At 38.2% G+C, this 14,802-nt stretch overlaps 1 protein-coding gene across 20 annotated transcripts in view; it reads right to left on the bottom strand.

Annotated features, from left to right (window-relative positions):
- Positions 1-14,802, bottom strand: part of Grk4 (G protein-coupled receptor kinase 4) — a 115,183-nt gene that overhangs the window by 47,422 nt on the left and 52,959 nt on the right. For 15 of the 20 annotated variants that reach the window (XR_007110574.1, XR_007110571.1, XR_007110575.1 and 12 more), the window contains 3 exons: positions 9,442-9,542; positions 7,936-8,028; positions 7,222-7,285 (listed from right to left, as the gene is read on the bottom strand). The exons of 2 other annotated variants lie outside the window; for them this stretch is intronic. Coding sequence is in view for 11 of the 18 variants with exons in the window: in XM_047567220.1 (XP_047423176.1) it covers positions 7,222-7,285; positions 7,936-8,028; positions 9,442-9,542 (258 nt within the window). In the remaining 7 variants the exon portion in view is untranslated. Of the gene's footprint in view, positions 1-5,378; positions 5,423-7,221; positions 7,286-7,935; positions 8,029-9,441; positions 9,546-10,190; positions 10,243-14,802 lie in introns of those variants that run through there. 3 more of the 20 variants (XM_047567225.1, XM_047567227.1, XM_047567228.1) reach the window with 3 other exon arrangements.

Here is a 14,802-nt window from a genome sequence, read left to right on the forward strand (position 1 = left end):
CTGACAGTAGAGCTCTTTTGTATCTGACCTGTGGAAGTCATATCTGGCAAAAAGCTATAAAACCTTTGTTTTCTGCTAATTTTCATGTATACACGTGCATACCTGTGTATTCTGTGTATCATGTACATGGTACCAAAAACTGGCATATGAAGAGTACTCATAAAGTTCAAAAAATGGATCCACATACCTTTTAGTTCACAGGAACTAAAATGGCTAAAGAGATGATTTTTTTTTAAAGGTCTTTAAAATTACAAACACACACTTTTCTCTTCTAGATGATCAGTCAAGAAGGGTGTTGTTTTCTATAAAATGTTTAAAGTATAAAGTCCATTGCTTCTAGGATTTTTCTTTAACAGAAAAGGATGGCTTAAAATGTTAACTAAACTTGGTTTTTATGAGTAACCTAAGTTAAAAATGGGTAAATCAGGTTTAAAATAAATGGGGTTAACATTATAAATGTGTTTTTTAAATTGTTGATCAATGGAAAGACTGTTTAAGATTGCTTTGTTCCTGGTCTTCACTAAAAACACAATGATTAAGGGTTAAAATTCTACTTTCATGTATGTTCTACATACAAGGATTAAAGGAGTGGGGGAAGCCCTCAAAGGATGATAAAATACTGTTTTTTTATTTGGACCTAAGAAGTCTTCAGGATTTTGACTCAAACTTTAGGCCCCTAGGTCAACAGTCCCGGACTTCTGACCCTGGGAAGGAAGCCTGCAGTGAGGGGGAAGAGGAGGCTGAGCCAGCTGCAGAGGCCCCACTCCTCACCTGCCCTGTGTCCTTCACTGTCCAAGCTAAGGAAAAAACGCATAGGTTCAAGTTTGTCTGTTTTAAAGGTTCTCGCCTGTCAGCCTGGTTTTGGCAATCCTCTCTCATCTGTTTTTCATTTCTGTTACTGGCCCTTTGGGATGTGGGCCATATGACATTGATCTTACCAAGAGGCTCTTACGAAAATCTTGGCTGAATGGGCCACCTATAGCATGGGCCTGTTAAAGAGAAAGATGTTTCACTGTAGCACTAGCTGGCCTTTAAATGGTTTTCTGGATAATTGTGCAATCTTACAGTTGGAGTTGGTCTGTCAGGGGTAAAGCATATAGAAGATTCTATATGCACAGGTATTTATGTGGAGACATGATAAGGAGTCTGAACAGTCTGCTCAAGGTGCCAAGAGGCACTGCCTCTGATATGCAAGGACAGCAGGACACCAGAAGAGAGGGTTACCAGAGGTGACCCTTTGCACGCGGAGCGGGCAGTCCCAGCATGGTCCTCAGCCTGGCCCAGGCAACTGCAGATCCCCTCACTGGGGCCTCCTTCATTGATTATCAACATGCCTAGTATAAGAAAATGGTCCAAAAGGAGAATCTGGGCACAAGTGACAGTGGGGAACTCGAAGTTGATGGCATTATGATGAAGATAAGGGAGACAGATCAGGCTCAGAGGCATCCTGTGCTCCAACCCCTCGACTGCAAACTGGGAGAAAAAGACTAAGGAAGGGTTTTGCATATACTAGATTATCTGATCCCTCTCCTAGGATGAAATTTGTTGTGTGAATTAAATGCATAGATAGCAGTTATAAGGACTGTTGCAAATATAAATTTAAGAAAGAATCTAAAACTAGAAAAGATAAAGGAAAGTTATAAGTATGGAAATATATTTTTTGGTAAGGAAAATCAGAAGGTAAAGGAGATGTTCTTGATGAGAGGGTGTTTTGCCTAGTCAAGTAATATTCTTGTGCTGATGTCCAAGATGAAAGAGAAGAGAAATAGTATGCAGAATGTCTACATAAGGTTGTGGAGGATGAATCTCAAAAAGTTTGTGTGTGATTAAGTTGGCTATATTACAGTCAATTGAAGTTTTTAGAGGTCAAATATTAATGTACTGATATAAACCAAAATTTAATTCTCTACGTGTTGAAATAACAAGGGTTTCTTAAAACACTGGTCTGCTCTTACCCATCAAGATGATTTCCTGTGTATGTTGGGTTTTAGTACTTAGAGGAACTAATTTTAAGAGGATTAAGCTTTGTACAACTCTTGTTAAACAAACAACTGTTATCTTAGATTATTACATGATACTATGAATTCTAAATTTCTCTTAAACTTGGTTAATATAAGGACATCAGTGTAATTACGATGCTGTTACTGGCTTCTTTGTGTATTAGGTGTATTCATGTCCTCAGAGGATACATGTCTTTAAAATATATGGTCTAGGAGAGTACTTTACCAAGCTGGTGTCCTCCAAACTAAAGTTTTCTGTAACAGTGGTCTCTTACAGACTTGTACAAAAGTAACAAATTAGTTGGAAATTTATTTATGTGATTAGGTAAAAACAATCTGTCATAAGTTATAAAATTTTGTGTTACTCTTTCACTGAAATGGGAACTTGAATGCATTTTTGAAAGGGATTAAGGAGAGCCCAATTTGTTTCAAAGTCGACAATATGGGATGTGAGGACATTTTGCCACTTTCCCACAAAAGGCGTTTGATTCATGTTTCTGATATAACTGATGAATATAGTCTCAGGAAAGGATATATGAAAATTTTGTAAAATAATATTTGAGAAAGAGGTAAAGATCAGTTTCAGAAATAAAATGCCTTACGTAAGATTTGTCAAGACTCTGCCTCTTACCTTATTCCATGTTAGGATAAATGCTCAAGGTCATTTGAAGTTAAGTTCAAAAGATAGATTTTTGTTATAAGAATTACTGTGATCTTAAAATAAATAGGAAATATATATAGCTAAGTAAAAATTTGAGATTATAAAAATTATGTTCATTGGTTCATAGCTATTATACAAACTAAATATGTTTTTACTCTTGTTAATTTCATTTTTCATTTCCTTTTAAACTTTATAACTATTGTCTGTTAGCCCTTTACAGACGTATAACTTCTAACATAATAACCTGAGTTAATTTGAGACAATGAGTCACCATTATAGGCTATACAAAATATAAGATGGACTTCCAGTATAATACTAACCCCTATTAAATGGAAAGGATAAATAACTGTGAAATTAAAGACATTAAAGTTAAAACCTAGTACTCCTACTTTAAGATTGGTAAAACTGGCCTGCTAGATGATTGAAACTAAAACTTAAGAGGCTAAAGATAAAAAGGGCCAAGGCTCTGGCCAATGGCTCTTCCTTCTGAGGTCAGCTCAAACCCAGGAAACGATGGGACTTCTCTAAGGGCTTTACGACTCTGGCCACATGACCTCCCGATTAGGGGGACCACGAGACCCTAGAAAAAGGGAAGCCACCAGTGCACGTTCTGCAAAGAAGAGGGTCACTGGAAAGGGAAATGAATGTCCCTACTGCTTCCAAGGAAAGCCAAACATGGTTAGCAAGACCTTGACCTGTATCCTAGCCACTAGCAGATGGCACTGGAGAATCTAAGAGGCTTCTCACAAGTTCCCAAGAGTGGCCCCCTGAGGAATCTCAGCTGATTCTTAACAGTGGATAGAGACAAGATCAATTTTAACCAAGTTGGTCTTGAATACCTGGCAGGAGAGTTACCAAAGCACAGTCACACATGGGCCAGGGTTATAGCTAAGGTGGAACAACAATCGGTGGCAAAAAGGTTAGAGATCACCAGGAAGTTACAACTAAATAAACTATTAGGAAATCCACCTACACTAAATCAAGTGTTGCCAGTTACTCAGTTAATAATTAGGTTTAGCCCTATTAAAGAGACAGGACTCTCCCCTTCTGAGATTCTCTATGGCCACCCTCCTCTCATTACAAGAGGTATATAAAAGAGATCTAAAGCCAGGCACAATGGCGCCTGTAATCCCAGCAACTTGGGAGGCTAAGCCAGGAGGATCACGAATTCAAAGCCAGTCTTAGCAACTTAGTGCTACACTTAGCAACTCAGAAAGACCCTGTTTCTAAATAAAATACAAAATAGCACTGGGGATGTGGCTCAGTAGTTAAGTGCTGCTGGGTTCAATCCTGGTACTTAAAAATTAAAAAATTAAAAATTAATGACATCATGCCCACCCCTTTAAACCAGGAGATGCTACTTAAGTTTTAAAAAATGAAATGTCCGACTCCTAAATCTTCTTTGGAGGGCTCTTTATCCCCCCCACTGCAGTAAAGATGGACAAGGTGGCCCCTTGGATTCATCTCAGCAGGGTAAAACCAGTCTCTTACTGTTGGGGGTGCATTCCCAATCCAAGTGCACCTGGCAAGCTGACCATCCTAAATTAACAAGCTGCAGCCCCAAAGGCCCCCAAGGACAACAGCCCTGCTTTAGTCACTCTGGAAGCTGAGTGATCTATGCACAGCAGAAACTTGAGGAATCAACTGCTAACTGGGATAAAGGGACCACTCTTATTTTCTGTACTGGTCTATTTTACTGTTATGCTTTCCTGGTACTCTTGTTTGGTCCCTACATCCTTAACATACTGACCTGATTCGTATCATCCTGCTTAGAGGCCATAAAATTCCAAATGGTCCTCCAGAGTTACCAGCAGCTTAGCTTGGAGGTGATGCCCCTTAAAAGGATTTATGGGGGAATCAGAAGCGGGGAGATGTAATGGGTAACTAAGCCAAGCCTGGATGCAAAATAAACTAAGAACACTGTCAGAGAATTAATGCCTTGGAAAGGGAGAGTTCCCCTCCCCTGTCTAGTCAGCTAGTCTTCAGGGAACTTGATCAGTATCTTCCACTCCTACCTTTTGGATTGTAAATGACTTCCCCTAGGATCTCACTACTTTTCTTGGAAGTGAAAATGTCTTTGAAGTGTAACACCCCTGTGGAGGCTCCAGGTTTAAGGCTAGACAGTCCTTCCCCTTATCATAGTATAAGCTTCCTGCTAGAAACCCCTGTGCACAACTACTTATTGTTTATACTAGAAATTTTGACACTAGATAGCCTAAAAAGTTGTGAAAAACTGGTGATGGGTGCTCAGAATTTGGAGTCTGATCCCCTCTGGGCCCGCTTATGTAAAATAAAGTTTGGAGTTCTCCTCCTCTCTGAGTGCTGCTTGCTGCTTTCCTGAAATACCCTAAGATACACTGAGCTTTCTTTCTTCTTCATCTCTTCTCCTAGCTTCTCAAGGTGAGAGGCCACCAAGTCAAGTGAAAATAATGGAATTTGTTCATGTCTGGTCATGGTGATCTGTTTGGTTTAAATATGTCCCCATATATCTATTTTTCCTTTTGTATTTTAAAATACAAAATTAAAAAGATTCTTAACTCTTTTAAGAAGTACAAGGCTGGAGTTGGGTATGGTAGCACATGCCTATAACTTAGCTACTTGGGAAGCTTAGGCAGAAGAATCATAAGTTCGAGGTTAGCCTTGGCAATTTAGTAAGATCCTCCATCAAAATAAAAATTAAAAAGGGCTGGGATGCAGCTCAATGGTGGAGTACTTGCCTAGCATGTAGGGTCTGGGTTCAATCACAGTACTACCAAAAAAATTCAAGGTGGTTCCAGCTACTTGAGAGGCTGAGGCAGGAGGATTGCTTGAGCCCAGGAGTTCAAGGCCAGCCTGGGCAAGATAGCAAGACTCCATCTCAAAAACAAAAACAAGAAAAGTTCAATAAGGAAATGTGTTTCACAGAATTCAGATTTTCATCTTTATTCTTTTAAGTCTGATCTTAAAGTAATAATTATGAATTATCTTAATTTTACATTATGAACATTTTAAAACATAAAATCAGCTTTGGCTGATCAACATATAGCTATTGTGCGTCCTCTTGACTCCCAACCGCTGCACAACACAGACACACACGTACCACACAGACACACACATCACATGTACCCACTACAGAGATTACTATAAAAGCAAATACAAGTCATGGTATAATTTTATCCAACGTTGTGGAAAACGCTTGAAGTTGTAAGGACAGTGATATTGGCAACTCGCCTGACTTCCAAGATAAACATCATTGACATTTTGCTGTGTAGGCTTCCAAGTCCATCTCTGTACATGTATATGCAAGGATATGGACTTGCTCCTCCCATTCCTGCCTTTTAGGACAGAACGGGGATCATGCTATGGAATAAATAATATCCAATAACATCCTTTTTCTATCTTACAGTGTGGCCATTTCCCATCATTAAATATTCTCCTAGAATATGACTATTTAAAAAAATTGTTTAATAATTTTCCTATAATTATCTTGGCATGTAAGTCTCTGCATAACTCTTAGCACTAATGTTAGATAAATTTCTTCAAGTAGAATTTCCAGATTGGAGGAACAGAAGGGAAAATAGGTCAGAGCATCAGGCACTGCTGAGAAAAGCCATGAATACTCTTCTGCTCCTCTCAACAACTTAGCCATCACTCCCCTGCAGAGGATGATGTCAAGGCAGAGAGCAAGATCACACGGCTGACCCTGATGGGTCAGGACTTGAACACAAGCCAACACAGCTCTGAAGTATGTGCTCTTTCCACTACACCATGCTGCCTCTAAACCCAACTGTATGCCCAATTCCTTTCCACTGTGCTTGACTTAGGACTCCACAGATTGGGTTAGAGAACTTAAAACATAATCAAGAGCCTGGTGTGGCAGCACATGCCTGTAATCCGAGCAGCTCAGGAGGCTGAGGCAGGAGGATAGAGAGTTCAAATCCAGTGTCAATAAAAGCAAGGCGCTCAGTGAGACCCTGTCTTTAAGTAAAATACAAAATAGGGCTGGGGATGTGGCTCAGTGGTCAAGTGCCCAAAAACAGATGAGTTAAGTAAGTATATTTAATAATGTACTTTGGCCAGCTAGGTGGCTTGTACCTGTAGTCCCAGCTACTCAAGAGGCTGAGGCTGAAGGATCAACCGATCCCAGGAATTTGAGGACAACATGGACAACATAGTGATATACGTCTTTAAGGAAAAAAAGTACTCTGAACTATGTGAATTTTAGAGCTACTCCAAAGTTACAGAAATAGAATAATAGAAAATTCAGATTATAGAAATAATAATCTTTCAATTTGGACAAAATACCTCAACCTGAACATTAAGCACTGGAAAACCGCTTTTTTCAAAAAACAGGAAGTCACAGAGGTGAGGAATTTTTTTAAAAAGTTTGTAGCAAAGTATCTTTTGCTCAAACTTTCATCTTCAATCTGAGGGTTGATTCAAATTATTCCTAAAACACACAGCAAGGAAATAAACATAGTGGTAAAGTTGATACCTTACCTGAAGCTCATGTTTTCCAATGACCTAGTTGCCCATTTGTCTAGAACAAAAGTCTGCTCATAACTTGCACATATCACTCACCTCTCCAAATCCACCTTTTCCTAGAACTCTGTAATGTCTAAATGTCTTCTTTGTTACTGGTTGCCTAATCAATTAAAAAAAAGGTTTCAGGTCTTATAGGTGATGTTATTTTAAAACAGTCTTTGAATAAAGAACCTCAAAGATATTTATACCCAATGTCCCAATTGGGTGAACTGTATGTGAACTGCAATTGGAAATTTAATCAGTCAACAATAATTTTAGTAACAATAATAGTGATCGTAACAGTATTAGTAGTAGCCGACACTTTAAGGGCACTTATTTTGTGTACCAAACACTGGGCTAAACATTCACACACATTTCCCAGATGATCCTAATAATAGTCCAACAGGGAAAGTTCTGTAATTACCTCCATTTTACAGGACGAGGACCTGAAGCTCACAATGATTAAACTACTTGACCGAGGTCACATAGCTAGACTACAGTTCCAACCACCATATTATATTATTATAAACCTAGTATGTTTTATTTTATAACCATTGTACCAACAGACTGCTACTTTACAAAGACAGAATAGAGTTCATTGAATAAAAAGAAATTGTGTAATACTGTACCTGTTAATGATTTCTTTATAAAAATACTATATACAACTCAGGATTTCTAGTACTGTTTTGACAGATGGAAAAGTAGACCTCAATCAGTATGCATTATTAGAAGTAACTACTTGTTTCTATTGAGTTTTAAATTAAAACATACCTTTCCAGCCATTTCCATTGCAAAAATTGAGAAAAATAAGGGCTTTCTTGATATTCTTCAAATGGATCTTTACTCAAATAGTTATGGATAACTCTAGAAAAAGAGTTTATGTAATTATATACATTTGTTGTGTAAAAACATGAAACTAGCTGTGTCTCAGTGCACTAACACTGAATATGGAAAAGTCAATCATTATATACAATTCAGTATACAACTGCCATTATAGAAGTCCACAATGAATTCCAGTGCTATCAGTGAAAATAGAAAAAACTTAAAAACATTAGTCACTTTACCCTTCAACTCAGTGATTTTTTTCTTGCACATATGAACATAGGAGAAATAATAACTTAATAAAAACAATATACCAGTAGTAAGACAATAATTTAAAATGCATTCAAGGTGTGTGCATGTATGTGTTTCAGAAGGTCAAACCTTTTGTAAATAAAACTACAATGGGCCCAGAGCAGTGGCACACTTCTGTAATCCCGCTACTTAGGAGGCTGTGCCAGGAGGATGGCAAGTTTGAGGCTAGTCTGAGCGACTTTAGACCCATCTAAAAATTTAAAAAAACATTTAAAAAGGGGTTCAGGATGTAGTTCAATGGTAAAGTGCCTCTGAATTTTTTTCAGTACAAAAACACAAGACTAGAGCAAGTGAACATCAGAATGATTATAGTCATTTGGTAGAAAATGTTAATATGTGACACATCTGAAACTGAACATAAAGTACCAATAAATTATTTTAAGTACACATTTTTTTTCCTTTCTTTTCTTGTTGTTGTTGTTGCTATTATTTTGTTGTTGGTTGTGGTGCCAGGGTTGAACCCAGGACCTCACACATGCTTGGCAAGTGCTCTCTACCACTGGGCCACATCCCCAAACCCTACGCTATAGACTTCTTCAAGAAATTTTATGAGATTAGTCAGGTCTCTTAGTAAATTTTATTTATAATTTTATCATAGAAATAATAAAATTCTTACTTGGAGAAGACCTAGGCCATAGATGCCCTTAATAAATTATTTGTTGAATGAATAAATAAGCAAATTCAACTCCCTAAGGTCTGGTGCCCACTTGCAACTCAAGAAAAGACCAATTGAGATAAGATTTTGAAAACTCCTTGGGCACTAAAATACATAGGAAAAGGTCTTAAAAGTGGTAATGAGTCACTTAACAATGGGTGCACGTTCTGATAAATGTGGTTTCATCATCATCTGAACACCATCAGGTGTGCTTACACAAAATGAGAGGGCATTATAGAAGGCAGTACAGAGATGGCCCAGAGCTACCACAGGGCTGCTAGGACACAGGCTCAATCACCTGACCCTCTTCAGCACCATTCACATACATGTCATTATCACCCTACAGTCACGCTTTTTAGGGTAAGCCATCATTCTAATTTGAAAAATACTCTGATAAGAACTTGTCTATGCAGAGAAATCTCCTGTCAGTCCTCTGTCTTGGGAATACCCATAGATAATATGCTTGGGGATGGGCACAAACCATTTACCTGGTGCATTCCTCAAAGACATCTTTGGAGGGGTTCTGCTTCAGATTCCATCTACAGTATCTCACAACATCTGGAGGTATTTCTGGTAAAGGGGCTTCTGCCTACTCAATATAGCACAAACCAAACACAATAATTAGTAATTTCATAGTTGACCAACTGTAAGCAGAACCTAAGGCCTACTATAAAAAAATGATAACACAAAATGTATAAAATAACAAATCAAAGTGCCACCTTAATCCTCCACCTTAATCCTCCACCCAAGTGCTGCTCTCCAGAGTCAACCCTGGTATCTGCTTTTTTAGACCCATTCCTATGCAATCCAAATATATCTAGAGTGAGAGCTGAGGGAGAAGCTCAATGGTCAAACATTTGCCTCAATATGTGTGAGAACCCAGGTTCAATCCCCAGACTCTAAAAAAATCATTCAGAATGGAAAGCATGGCCTTGAAGAAGAATCTGCCTTATTCACATTAGCCCAGAGGTGGAAACAATCCAAGTTTCCACAAATGGGTGAATAAAATGTGGGATATGCATGCAGCCTTAAAAAGGAAGGACCTTCAAAGGTTGGGTTATAACTCAGTGGTAGAGCTTTTGCTTAGCATGCATGAGGGCCTGGGCTCAATTCCCAGGACTACAGAAATGAAGAACATTCTGACACATGTACAATATGGATGAATCTTGAGGATATCATGCCCCAGTCAAATAAGTTACAAAAGGGCAAATACTATATGATTTCGCTTGTAACATACCCACAGCAGTCAAACTGAGAGAGACAGGAAATAGAAGGGTGATTGCCAGGGGCTGAACAGAGAGAAAATTGGGGTGTTGTTATTTAATGGGTAAAAATTTCAATTTTGTGAGACAAAAAGGTTCTGGAAATGGGTTATGTAACAACACAAATATACTTAACACTACCAAAGCATATACTTAGAAAAGGTTTACATGGTAAATTTTATCTTTTCAACACAATTAGAAATTTAAAATCACAAACACACCTCCTCAGAAATACACAGTTTCTTTTCTCATAAAAGTAGGGGAAAAATACACATATAGCCACAAGTAGGTACAAAACCTCCATGGTTTCCCTGGATATGGGGTTATCTGCCCCTATTGAACATACTACTTATTTTCCCACTGCAAGCACCATAACCATAAACATCTCCAAACACTTGTTTCTATAGGATGGGTTCCTAAAAGAGAATTACTAGCTCAAAGTTTACACATATTTTAAACATTGAAATTTAATGTGAAACTGGCTTCTAAAAACATTCTACCACCTTACATTCCCACTCACTGTGTGCCTAGCTGCCAGTTTCCTATTCTAACACTCATCCAGAGGATTCTGGAAAAAGGAAACACATGACAAAGCTATTGTCCAGATTCAATGGAAAAAAACAAACACACAAACTCAGATCATGTTTACTTACTTACTTTGTAATTAGAAACAAGAAAAACATGCCAGACTCACTTTTGACTGTGGTAGAATCAAGCTACCACAGCAAAACTTTGTTCTTACTGTAAATCAACTTTGTGGAGGTTGGGAGTACCAGGGATTGAACCCCGGGCCTTGCACAAGCAAAGTTTATGCTCTACCACTGAGATACATCCCCAGCCCCCTGTATTTCTATCAATAAAACAGCTACTGCTTCAAAGAAGCACTAGATTTGCAACGAGAAAACTCACATTAAAAGAAAATCAGGGGCTGGGGAGATAGCTCAGTCGGTAGAGTGCTTGCCTTGTAAGCACAAGGCCCTGGGTTTGATCCCCAGCACCCAAAAAAAAAAAAAGAGACAGAAAAGAAAATCAACAATATTATATTCACAATGATTAATGACTGTCATTTGAATTATTTAATACATCTGAGGCACATACATGATCTCATTTAGTCTCACAACAACACTGATAGGTGAGGAAAGACGTTGGGGAAGTTGCAGAACATGCTGGTGCCTACTGCAACATGTGGGGCACTGGTGGCTCCCCAGCCCAGTTTCCTTCTACACAGCAAGGCTGTGATAAGGGTAGGAATGGCCCATTCCTTTCACCCTTTAAAAAAGGAAGTTTATTCATTTACTTGACAGAAATGCATTGCTCCAGGCACTGGAAACAGAAAACATGACACAAATTTCTTAGAAGACAAATTGTCTTACTTCCCCTGCAAAGATCTCAATTCTCCAAAACTCAGTAGTAGGTTGATTCTATTAAGACTGTCCAATGACTAACTCCAAATGCTCTATTTTTAATCTTAGAAACACTTTACATTAATAGATATTCATTGACACAGAAAGGAAGGGCCATGCCTCCAATCTCCAGGAGCAGAGGGGTAAGGGAAGTGAATGCCCAGTATGGCCGGTTAAGGTGCAGCACAACTGGTCTAAGGCTGCACACAGTGAAAGCAGAACTGAGACTTCTCGGACTTTAATTTAAATTGGGCTGTGTTTTTATTGTTGAGTTGTAAGAGCCCTTAGTGTACCTGAATATTAGAAAGCTGTATAGTTTTAGTTCTTACATTTAGGTCTTTATCTGGTATTAATTTGTTATGGTTTGAGGTAAGGGGTTCAACCTCATTTTCATGTGGATATAGAGTTGTTCCAGCATCATTTGTTGAAAAGACTCTTCTTTTGCTCACTGAACTATCTTGGCACCCATATCATAAGCCCAGTGACTGTAAATGTATGGGTTTATTTCTGGACTTTCAATTCTATGCCATTGACTTGTATGTCTATTGTTACCCAAGTACCACATTGTCTTGATTATTGTAGCTTTGCAGTAAGTTTTGAAATTAGGAAGTGTGACTCCTAAATGTTTTTTTTCAAAAATATTGTAACTATTCTGTGTCCTTTGAATATTCATATGAATTATAAAATCAGCTTGTTAATTTCTGCAAAAGAGGCAGCTAAAATTTTGATAGGGGTTGTACTGAATCTGTACATCTATTTGAGAGTACTGGCATGTTAACAATATTAAGACTTTTGATCCATGAACATGGACTATCTTTCCATTTATTTAGATCTCCAATTTTTTCAATGTTTTATGTCTTTTTAGTATGCAAATATTCATTATTATATTTATTCTTATTCCTTTTTGATGAAAATTAAATGGAATTTCTTAATTTATTTTTTGGGATTTTAATTGCTAGTGTACAATAATACAGTGGAATTTGAATAGTGGTCTAATATCCTGCAATCTTGCCAGACTCACTTATTAACTCTAATATTTTTTCTTCATGTGTATATGTGGATTCCTTAGGATTTTCTATATGCAAGATCATGATGGTTTTATTTCTTCCTTCCTAATCTGGATACATTTCATTTTTTTTCTTGCATAATTGCTCTGGCTAGAACCTCCAATACAATGGGATCACCTGTCAAACCTTTATTCTAATAGATGTGGTAAGATCTGGCAAGCTCATCTTGCTTCTAATCTTAAGAGTAGAGCAGTCTTTCACACTTAAGTATGTTAGCTCAGGGTATTTCATAGATATCGTTTATCAGATAAGCAAGTCCATTCCATTCCTAGTTTGTTGAATACTTTTATTACCAAAGAGTATAGATTTTGTTAAATGCTTTTTCTGTGTCCATTACAATATCTTTAGTCTTACTAATATGGTATATTGTGTTAATTCATTTTTCGGTACTGAACCAACTTTGTATTCCCGACAAAAATCCAATTTGTTTTGGTTGTGTGTACATTCAAATTTGGATGAATTTTAATATTTGAGAAACCTGAGAAGAAAACTAAGAATGTCTGAGGGACAGGATAAAGAGATGCAAGAATGAACACACACAGCGTTCTTACTTTTGGTATTTTACATATTTTAGGTTTTTGAAGTTTGAATAAGTAACCTTAAGAAGTTCCCTTTTTAGGGGCTGGGGTGGTTGCTTAGGGGTAAAGCGCCTGCCTAGAATGTGTGAGGCACTGGGTTCAATCCTCAGCACTACATAAAAATAAAAAAAAATAAAATAAAATAAAGGTCCACTGACAACTAAAAATTTTTTAAAAAAGAAGTCCCCTTTTTAGTATGTAAAAGCAAGAGGTTTTGTTGTTGTTGTTGTTGTTGTTGGAGAAAAGATCAGAAAAGACAAACTACAATGATGTAAATCATTATTTTTTCTTTGGTAAAGTACAAGGGCAGGGCAATCAGGTGGAGAAGAGGAAGAACGTGGCAGTCTCCTAAGCTGATGGTAAATAAAGGAGAGAAAAAAGTCCACTAACATCTCTCACTACCACCAAGTGCTATGGTTTGAAGGTCTGACCCCACAAAGCTCATGTTGGAACTCAATTGCCCTGGTGACAGTACAAGACATGGGACCTTTAAGAGGTGTTAAGCTCCTGAATGGATGTGTGCCTTCCGGGGAGTAGGTACACTCCTTCCTGCATTCTCTCTCTTTGCCCTTCTGTCATGTGATGCCATAGTAAGGTCACTGCCAGGGGCTGGCATCTTGATATTGGACTTCCCAACCTCTAGAACTGTGAGCCAATTAATTTCCATTTGTTATAATTTATCACATGTGCAAGATTTAGAGTGTTCTTCAAATGTCATTACTGTTTTCCTTCCAGAATCTAGGAGTTCTAATAGCCTACCAAACAGAAGGCACAGGAAAGGAAACAGGTCTGATTTCAGTGACATTCTGAACTGCAGGAACTTAGCAAGTTAGGCCACCACAGAGGCCCATGCCTGTAATCCCAGCTATTAGGGAGGCTGAGGCAGGAGGATCACAAGTTCAAGGTCAGCTTGGGCAATTTAGTGAGAGCATGTTTTAAAATTTTAAAAAGGGGTAGGGGGTGGGGGATGTAGACAATGGTAAAACGCCCCCTGGATTCAATCCCCAGTACAACAAACACAAATTGAAAAAAGAAAACAAATGTTGTGAGTTGTTTTAGTCAGCTTTTTCACTGCTGTGACTGAAAGACCAGACCAGAACAACTATAAAGGAGCAAAAGTTTATTTGGGGGCTCACAGTTTCAGAGGTCTCAATCCATAGATGGCAGGCTCCACTCCTCGGGGTTTAAGGTGAGGAAGAACAACATGGCAGAAGGGTGTGGCAGAGGGGAGCAGCTTACATGATGATCAGGAAGCAGAGAGAGAGAGAAACTCCATTCACCAGATACAAATATATCTTCCAAAGCCATGCACTCAATGCCCCACCTCCTCCATCCACACCCCACCTGCCTTCAGTTACCACTCAACTAACCCCATTAGGTGATTAATTCACTGATTGAGTTAAGGATCTCAAATCCAGTCATTTCTCCTCTAAACCCTCTTGCATTGTCTCACACATGAGCTTTCAGGAGACACGTCACATCCAAACCATAACATGAGTCAAAAAGAATAAAAACTAAACTCTGTTAAAGCTTTTAGGA

Source organism: Sciurus carolinensis, chromosome 10 (genome assembly GCF_902686445.1).
Source record: "Sciurus carolinensis chromosome 10, mSciCar1.2, whole genome shotgun sequence".
Classification (NCBI taxonomy): domain Eukaryota; kingdom Metazoa; phylum Chordata; class Mammalia; order Rodentia; family Sciuridae; genus Sciurus; species Sciurus carolinensis.